Genomic DNA, 10,456 nt, shown 5'->3' with positions numbered 1-10,456 from the left:
TTGTACCGTACTTAGTCTACCGGTGCTCCTTAGACTCACTACCATAAAAAATACTTTTTAGGGTAGTGAGTGTAAGGAGCCCCGGTAGAATACGGATGGTACCCAGGCTAACACTGGAATGGATCACTACCTTTTGTTGTGTGTGGTGGGTTCTTGTGACTGTCTTAACAGGACCTCCATTTATGAATGTCCTATCGAAGGGACGTCCCTAACTGGAGCTAGGTACTCATTCATACCTTGAGTTGAGGGAGGAAATTTATATTAAGGGCCTTTCCAAAGGACACAACATGGTGACCTGTCAGGGATCAATGTTCTTTTATCAACAGCCCTAACCATAAGGCCAGTATGCCACCTTTGTGATAGGATTGGACACCTGAGTAATTACCTCAATTGCATATCCTGTGTAAGTTTTAAAAGGTTTTCTTACATTTCAATGCGCTTCAATGCTACTGATGTTTGTCCTTTTAAACGCTGAAAAGTAACATCAATATCATACAATCATGCTAAAATAAGGTTGGAAAAAAACTTTAAACTCAGTTTAGTGCCATGGAAATCATCATAATGGCAGATAACAGGTAAAAAAGTTGAACTTACCATATGCCAGACGTCGCCTCCGCATCCATTCAGCAATCATTTTGCTTGACATGTTCTACTCGGGCCCTTTTGCTTCTGTTTTATATATCGCTCTTGACAATTGTCAGAGAACTCCAGCACCAATCTTTTTGGATACCGCATGCAAAAGTGTATGAAGCAGCACTGGCTGGTACCGCACAACCGGACTCTGAGGAATTTGAACTTATTCTTAACGGGTCATGTGCCGACGGCACTTTTAATTGAATATGGAGAGGTCACCTTTGATCTGAAATGAAATCATATGCAAATTATGCCTCATATTGAATCCGGAGTGGTCAATTCTTAAGTGTTCAAGTTCACTTTCTTGAGAAATGAAAAAATCACATTTTGAGTTTGACAAAGTTTTTGCCATTGGACTACAGAAATTTTCTACATGATGGTTAATATGGGAGGGTTGACCACGATTAAATTAGGCAGAATTAAAACGTCTGATGACACCGTACTGAAGGTCATGCGTAGCCCCAAGACACTAAGTCGTTTTCACCAAAGGGCAAGGCTCCCATTTGTCAACCCTTTCACTCTCTATTGTTATTGAGTAAACAAACTTCTGAAAAATCTAACTCTTGGCATAATTCTGCCTGATACACATACATGTTAATTATTGTTATAATTTTCTCCACTATTCCATTTTGCCTGGTCTATGCTGTAGATTAAAAACAACAGACATCTCTACAAACTTGTGAGTCACCTACCCCAAGTTACAAAATCGCTCAGATTAGAAATATTGTGCACAAAAACAATATGTATAGTTTTGCATACTTCTTAGAACTGTAGCACCACTTTTTCCATCTGTGGTCCTTTTATTTATTGGTGCGAACTCAAATTAAGTATGCACCCCAACTTTTGCAACAACTTGTAGCACCTTTTGAATTTTGAAAATTTTGAAAAGTGCATAGTAATTTAAGAAAATACAGTAGATATACCAGTTTCCCACGCTGTCACAGGGACCAAATTTTTGATCGAGTGAAATAAGAGGTGTAGTAACTTATGGCCTCAGGGGCAGAGGAGTCGTTATTATCCTTAGTAACAGCAATTACGTAACAGCAATGAGGGTACTGTAATTACACTGTCAATGTCTTCCCTGCACATCTAATCGTGTGTAAAATTGGCCATTCTGAACTATGCTTGACTGGAGTATTTGTGGTAAAAAAAATTGAAAAGAATTGCAAAGATGATTACCCCTTACAGAAAACAAAAAGTCTTCTTTTTGTGTGTCCACTCTACCTCTAACAATTTTTTTTACTAGCATTGGCTTTTAAATAATAGGTAGATTGCATTGCGTGCCACATGACTTGTCTGCATGCACTTTTGTCAAAGGGCCTACTGAGGGCCTAATGCACATCATATTAAACATGGTGTTTCTGATCTTATTTAACATTGCTTGATGCATGTCATACCATAACCTGCAAAAGTCCACTTTTGCTGTGTTCGCTCTGATAAAGCAGCTTTAAAAGTAGCCCATAACAGGTTATACTGTTTTAATCAGCAGTATGGCTACAGCTGAGTTGAAGGAACACTGATGAATGTTACAGGGATGCAAAGATCAAGCCTTCCACATTTTCCTCAATGACTTTTGAATTGACTTTGGCATTCTATGACATTAGTAGCCATTTTCCGAATATTTCGGTTGCAATTTACGACATATACCAGTATTTGCTCATTTTGCAACTGCTTTATATTGATATAATTTTACAGTATGGTCAAAACTTTTGGAAATGGACAGAAATTGATGTGTGTGCAGATGTCATCCATGTCAACAGGGCCTAAGTTTGATTCAAATGAGGGGATCCATTAAGCATCCTTTGATGATAATCCAGGAAAAAGAAAGAGATAACGGCTAGATATCATTCATATCCTGCTCAATTCCTGACTATGGGCAGCAGGGATTTGCCTTCTGTCAACACACAAAAAGAATGGTCAAATCGTGATGTTACAATGCTGATTTTGTAAAATGTGGCCAATGCATATTCAGTCCTAAACAATTGCTATATTTACCCTTTGTTGAATTTTCACACTTATACACCCCAATGATATTGCCGTTAAGGTGTTGTGCTGTAGAAAGATGGTATCAAAGTTATTGTTCTGCTACAGGTACATCCTGCATTGTTTCATAGTTTGAGGGACACCTTTTTTTTGTAGATATAACAGATTTCTCATTTTACAGCTTCAGCGAAGGAAATCAAAACAAACATAAGGTTATGTGGTGCATGGTTGTCACGACACTCACTATCCGGTTTATCGTTTGGTGTTCCCTAGTCTCTACCAGACTCCGGGTCGCTGGAAAAACGTGGAAATGGAACAAATAAAGGAGTAAGCCGGCCAGAGGAGTGTAGAACAGTATGCGACCTAGTGTTCCCTGGCCGGCTACACTCCTCTGGCCGGCTTACTCCTCTATTTGTTCCATTTCTACGGTTTTCCAGCAACCCAGAGTCTGGTAGAGACTATAGGTGTTACCTGTCACGCAAGGGTCAATGTTTGACTTGCTTACACATAGACGCAGAGGCTGGATGGCAGACTGCCAGATGCCTCTGTCTTTCAGATTGGAAAATGCATATCATTGCTAGTGTCTATAGGATAACAGGCCCCTCCTAAAAGCCAGCTGAAGTCTATTTGGCCAATTTCGGCTACATGGTGAAATGGGAAGTTTTTGTAGAGGTTTTATGTTTGCAGTTTTTGCAGTGACCTCTTCATATTCAACTTAATGCCACCACAAAAATGCTGTTTTGGGTTGGAAACAATATTTTTTCAGTGACCCATGGAGTCTGGTAGAGCCCCTTTACAACCCAGCCCACTAACAGCATACCCTATAGCTGCTTAATTTACCCCAAAGAGTACACAAGGACGGTTGGATGTTGGATCTATGGAGGGATGTCTGGATTCTGGAGAAATTCTGGCCTGCATTGTATGTCATCTGGCTTCTTCTTTCTTGCAGACAAATATTATGGAATTATGACACAAAGTGTTGATGGTCCAGTCACTTTGATTTGTGCACATTGGTACTTGTGCACCAGGTGGCATATTACAAGTTATTATAAGAATCTAATAAAGAATTCGGATAACTACTTTTGAGAAATTAGCAAGGAGAATGGTAAAGGAACTGGAAATCAAAAGTATTATTATGGTTCACTGAAATTAGGAACAATGACAATGAAGTTTATTGCATATTCATTGCATATTCATGCCCTCCTAGGGCTAAATGCAGTAAGTCGCATACAAAGAGTCTGATAAGTAAGCTATTCTATGTTCTACTTACGACTATATTTCTACATGCTTCCTCCCTCTTCTTAAAACATGTGAAGACGAACTTACAGAGTTCTTCTATCAAATCATAGTTAACTGATGTCATTATATATTTGAAAAAGTCTTCTTTTGTTAGTTGTGCATATTTCTGTTTTGCAAGCGTAGTACTATTAACAAAGGTATTGCGTATATCTTTATACGGTGAGCATTCTAGAAGAATATTGAGAGACTTTTACAAGTTGAAGCGGTCTCTTGACAATTGTAAAGATGCCTAGCGTGGTAATACATGTACATTGTACACATACATGCACATTTCATGTGGCTTCCCTGGCCAAAGGCCTGGGGGTTATCCACACGACCTCAGGCCACCAGTGAGTGTTTCCCACGACTGTAGACTGGGTTTCCTTGACATTTCATTAATGGTGCACACACCAGTTCTTCCATGGCTGGGTCTGTGGCAGTGCATGGCAAAAAAGTGAGGAAAGTCTCTAGGGTTGAGATCACATTTCTCACAGTCTGCTGCGGAATGACATCAAATATTATAATAATATAATAATAACAACGTTTTTCACATTTTTCTTGACATATAAAAGTAATGTTTATTCCCTCTAATTCAGCAAAATTAGAGAAGTTGAATAAACAAAACTCAGTTGGTCTTGTAGCTGAAGAGATATCCTCTCAACCCATATGCAGGTATTTTGCTTTTAGGACAATTTACTGGTAGAGTCAGTTGCTACACTTGCAACCCAACACAAACTGGGGTGTGCCCCCTTACAGCTTGAATTCTAACCGGTCAATTAAGTCCTTCACCGGTGATTTTTTACTTGAAATAAATCAGCCCTAAGGGTCGTCCTCATGGGCTGAGATGCATGGGTCAAAATACTGTAGCTTTGTCAAATGTCAATGAGCATGCTTTCAAACAAGCCATGATGTTTAACAGTTAAAGTCTTTTATGCATTAGTTACACTTCTGCCATTACACTAAATCTCCATGAAACACATGGCTTGGCAAGAAAAGTGGTTTAAAAATTTAAAGTGTTTCATTGGTAATCTTTAATAACATGCAATGGCATGGCTTTTAATAGCCGGCTTTTACATGTTCTAGATACAGTCAAACCTGGATTCTGAAACCACTCAAGGGGCTGAGGGAAAATGGCAACAGGTGGTTGCCCAGGACAGGTTGGGGTTAGCTAGTATGTAAAAATGGACAGGACTGTTTAATGTGGCTGGGGAGAGGTTGTTGCTTGCACCAGGTGCTTGCCTAACCAGGTTTGACTCTGAAATACAAAGCTATTGGCCTTCCCATGTGTCATTGCCCCCAATAATCTGTAATGCAACAGCATGACATGTACAAGTGCACTGTATTTTCTACTGTAATTGAGGAAGCAAATAACAATCTGAGCACTTATGTATCATGTTGTCTGGATGTTACAAATGAATTGCAATTAATATCCACCATGTTCTCAGCATTATGGTCATGCCAATTCATCATTGCTGACAGTGATTCTATACTTCATTTATCCTTTGAGATTTTCCCGAACCATTGAAGTCTTGTGTAATTTACATCTAGATTATGATAGAATTGAAATTCATGAGTCCGGATGTGCCCGTAATCAACACTCTACAGATGTCATTACAGAACATTTTGTTTTTCAGCTCAGTGGATATCTTCAAAGGGCATCTTCTGAAGCTAGAATGTTTTCAGTTCTGCCCTTCTTCCCAATAATGGTACAACCATGACACAAACACTGACGTCACGGTATCCAGGACAGCCACTTGAAAACACTAATTCCAGGCTTCCTGTAGAATCTGGAAGGCTGTTTTCAATGTCACTGTGGTCATAGAATAGCACACCGAGAAAGTCTGAATAATATTCAAAAGGCTTCTGTAAATATTCTTTCACACCCCCAGAATATTTGCATGCCGTGTGTAGTAGGACAGAAATTGAAATTTTGATAGTCTGCAATTCCAATCTTTAAATAAATATGCATATGACAATACATAAAATTATATGTATTAGCCATTTTATTCAAGAGAAGACTCCAACAATTGAAGTGAGTGTGCACAAGCTATTATGAATGTTACAGATTTAATTTTAGGATCTTACAATGAATGTGCACAAGACATTTTATACTTATAGATAATGCAGGGGAAGAAGAAAAAGGGACTTTTACAAATATGTATTCAACGGTGTATGCACGCACAAATACACACACACACACACACACACACACACACACACACCACACAGTCTTGCTGATGCTCTCAAATTATTAGTAGGACTCATACAAATGTAGCTCTACACAAATGTACCCAGTATCCTAATGTCTTTCATCTTCCTTAAAGCTGACGTCAGAAAAAAAAACATGACAAAAGAGATTCTGTCTTGAGATGCCTTGCAGAAATTTAATGATCTTCCCTCTGACGTTACGATTCCTGGAAACCAGTTAGCATTTTCCCAATTTGGATCCTGTACGTTGCCTAACAATACAGCATTTGACAATGTGTACTTCAGCTATAAGCCTGATGCAAGTACCCACTATTCTGCACGTACTTGAAAACATTCTATGGGAAAAAGGAGGAAATTTAGGTCAGTTCAGTTTAGAACTTTAATTAGTACAGTACTAGTACAACTGTAATCTTGAGATGTTTTGCTGGTTTTGCTTTTATAGTTTGGGCAGTCAGCTCATGCTGTGAAATTATAACATACAACTAATGTAATTGCACTGGGATGGTAATACAACACTGTTTCAAATTTAAAACTCCACAAAAAACTCCTAATAAAAAAAATAAAAACATGTGCACAACTACAGCAGGTACTGTAGAAAGCATCTGGCTAGGCAGTGAGAGGAAAGATGAACCAACAGATTCAAAACATGAAAGATTTCAGTGCCTTGAGACGCTGTCTTCTGCAGAATTTATCTATACCCATTCATGGGCCAGTGCAGCTTAGGTATAGTTAGATACACATATAAAGGATATGAAGGATATGACGTCTTTAGTGTAGAGCCCTAATAGTGCACTAGTCTGGAGAGGTTCTATGCCTTCTGGACTGTATAATTTTCACTATTGCTCAATGAACTGCTTTTTCATGCAGCATTTTCAGATAAAAAGCCAAAATGATTTTATCAATGATTCCTTCATGATAGATCAGATGCTCTTTCAAGCTGGTGTGTTGGGCTGGAAGACAGCTATACCAGAGGAACAAATCAGATTCAGACTTCTGCTCTGGCTAACAGAATGAACATATTCTGTAGCCTCCTTCACCGGCCTCTCTGGGAAGCTTGGCAATTTTTTTTTTTTGGGGGGGGGGGGGGGGGGGGTAGGTCGATTCGCGATTTTTAACCGGGAATATGCCGGGAAAGGAATATATGCAGGGAAAGGAATATACACCGGAAAGCTTGTACGGGCTATAGGCGAAATTGGCTTCCCAGTAGGCCTGCTACTCTTCGGCATCTACAAAGCCCTATTAAAAAACACTTATCACCATTTGGTATGGATGTGCGAACTTCCCGTCATAAACGCGTCCAGCACTGGCAGCCCGGCACACGCCCCGTCGCGCGATGACCCGTAACTTTGTAACGGTCGTCGGGTCACGCATTTCAAAACGGCTCATTTGAAAACGAGTACTTACCGTAGAAAAACTCCGCTGAAACTTCCCATCATGTACGAAAGAGCTTCCCCGAGTTGAGGGAAGGACTATCCCTGGCCATTGCTGTGGTCTGCGAAGGCAATGATTGTTTTGTTGGCCTTGCTTACGTATACAGGCCAAGGCAAGTCGCTCTGCTATCAGATTTTGCCGTCGATTGCCAGAGAACTCACCATGGTCATCGTCATCTCGCCACTTCATGCCCTTGTTGCTGATCAGGCAAGGCTTGTTTGCACTACGTGTGGGAAACCGTTTTTTGTATTTTTCGAGATCGAGCGACCGTCTTTTTACGGCTCTCGCCCCCCTCCCCATTCAGATTGCCGGTCGGATCATCGATGGTGTATGAAAGTATGTTTTAAACCCACTGGAAAAAATGTTTTACACTGATCTGAAATGTAAGTTGTGCACGTGTATCAATTATTCAAACTGTTGTATCAATTATTGTAACTCTGGAAGTGACAAAGGCAGGCAGCGTGTGCACGGTTTCCGGTAACGTTACGTAGGTTTGTGGCACGCTTCGGGGTGGCCGTGCACTATTAACGTTGAAGTGTGAATTACTTCTCGCGGCAGTGTGAATAACTTCTCGCGAATACATTAATTGGCCGTCTGAAAGGCATTCTTAATCATTATTGCGTTTGTAGATACCGAAGAGTAGCAGGCCTACTGGGAAGCCAATTTCGCCTATAGCCCGTACAAGCTTTCCGGTGTATATTCCTTTCCCTGCATATATTCCTTTCCCGGCATATTCCCGGTTAAAAATCGCGAATCGACCTACCCCCCCCCCCCCCAAAAAAAAATTGCCAAGCTTCCCAGAGAGGCCGGTGAAGGAGGCTACATATTCTGTATCAGGTCAATAACACCCACTGCGAGCTCAATGGTTCGCCTGGCATTTCGGCTCTTTGCTTACAAAGAAAAATCAGTGTTGACTTAACTGCATCAGTCAGGCTTGTGTATCTCCGGTTATTAATTTTGCCTCATTTGTCTTGTTTCACATCTTGTGGATGAAATGACAAGTCTTCAAACAATTAGATGAACTAAATGAGATTATGAGCAATCTGGGCAAATGATTTCTGCACAATGTTTTTCCAGGCAGTTATATAGTGGCTGAACAATTCAGACTCCAGGCCCCTAACAGGATGAGCATATTTTATACGAGGTTTATGACACAGTGAAATGAAAGGCGTTTTCTTCTAATCTTTAAATTATTTCACAAAATCACTGCTTTTATATAAATGCACCTGGCAGGCTACGTGTATCTCTGATTTTCACGTTTGGCCACAAACCAATTTAATTTATTGAATCTCAGATTTGTAAACAATTGTATAGACTGGGCAAAGAAATGAAATAATTTTTTTCTTCAAAATTCTGAGGCAGAGAGAGGCGCGTACATAACTTACGTTCTATAAGCTCTATCGAATAAAAGTACCCACTGGAATAAAAGTATCCCCTAGAAAATTACCAAATTGACCAATATGCAACAAAATAGCATATTTAGTAAAAATCAATTTTCGCTGATGGAAGGTATGGGACCAATACTGTTGCATGTAACACTTCTTTTCATTGACACTTGGGCTGCAAAAATTTGGTCATAATGATGAGTCTGGTCTGGACTTTGTTAAATGTTAATCAAGGTGTAAATCTGGATGGCATTTGCAAAGTAAACTAAATTTTCACTAAAATATATTCAACAACAATCCACCAATATAATGTTGGGTAGATATGTTTATTCATAATATACCATATACATGTACATATGTACACACGCACACACAAAGGTGGTTTGGAAGATGTAAATAATACACAGTAGCTGATCCATAACAAAGATGGCATCACAAGGTAAAGGATGGTTATTTAGTGCAAACCTTGTTCTTTTTATTAAGTCATGATGTTCTTTTTAAATAGTCATGTTGTTCATTGAAAACAGAAAAACATTGTTTGGAAGTGCACATCACCTAAATCATTTACTTTGATAAAAGTGCATGCATTATATCTTTATATTTTACTCCTTGTAGTAAATTCCAGTGCTGGAAAAATGAGCCTAATGCCATCTGATCTGTCAATCAAGTCAAATATTTGGTGAGAAGTTTACCTCTGAAACCAGGAGGAAGAAAACCGCTTCATTCCCACAAGAACATAACTGAAGTACATTTGCAGCGAACAGTGTTTGAGGACACATTCTAAATGTGAGGTTAAGGCTCCTTCAAGAGACAACCTCAAACAACACTTGGACAAGAATAGCTTTCTTGTGATAAGTGTCCCCCTAGAAGATAAACCTTCCACTGCTAGAGCACACATGCATGTAAGGCTGCTGTGCCAAGAGATCAGTCTTCCAGATATCACTTTGACATTGGCTGACACCAGATTCTAGGAACTGAATGCAAATTAGCTGGCAAAGGAATATGGAGGAGTTCTCAGAAGTTTTGCATAATTCATAGATCTCTTGGAAAGTTACAAGCCCTGCATGTAGCCTGTAATACCACCAATTTGTCATTTCCTGCTAAATAAGATGACATCTCATGTAGACAGCAATATTTATGTGCAGATCTTCAATGTAAAATTTCCCAGATTTTATTTGTGATTTTTAGCCTACCTAAAAGAAAATGTCTTTCTTCCAGACAAATTATACATGTTTTATTGTTCACATAGTTGCAGTCTGTATCTGTATCATATAATGATGTAGCTAGAACTTATTTTGCATTCTCTATCAACAGGAATCTTAGAAGTAGAATGTTGTATCAACATTTTAAGATTATAATCATTTTCCTGCCAAAAGGACAACACAATTCTCCAAAGATTCATTAGAGGTCCAAAAACTTGTCACAACTGACCTGTGGCTATGTATCATGAACTAAAATGAAGGCTCTACATCGTGTAAGAAATGTGATGCCATTGAATTAGGAATCAGCTACATGAACACTACAGCAATGAGACTATC

At 39.3% G+C, this 10,456-nt stretch overlaps 1 protein-coding gene across 1 annotated transcript in view; it reads right to left on the bottom strand.

The window, feature by feature from the left end:
- LOC118419016 (hepatic leukemia factor-like) overlaps positions 1-746 on the bottom strand; it is a 30,520-nt gene extending 29,774 nt beyond the window's left edge. Inside the window, exon 1 of the mRNA XM_035825239.1 lies at positions 595-746. Within this exon, the coding sequence (XP_035681132.1) occupies positions 595-646 (52 nt within the window). The 5' untranslated portion in view covers positions 647-746. The remainder of the gene's footprint in view (positions 1-594) is intronic.
- Between the last annotated feature and the right edge of the window lie 9,710 nt (positions 747-10,456).

The sequence above is a fragment of the Branchiostoma floridae genome, chromosome 7, assembly GCF_000003815.2.
Source record: "Branchiostoma floridae strain S238N-H82 chromosome 7, Bfl_VNyyK, whole genome shotgun sequence".
Classification (NCBI taxonomy): domain Eukaryota; kingdom Metazoa; phylum Chordata; class Leptocardii; order Amphioxiformes; family Branchiostomatidae; genus Branchiostoma; species Branchiostoma floridae.
The sequence above is the reverse complement of the archived record's forward strand: the minus strand, read 5'-3'. Positions and strand labels throughout refer to the sequence as shown.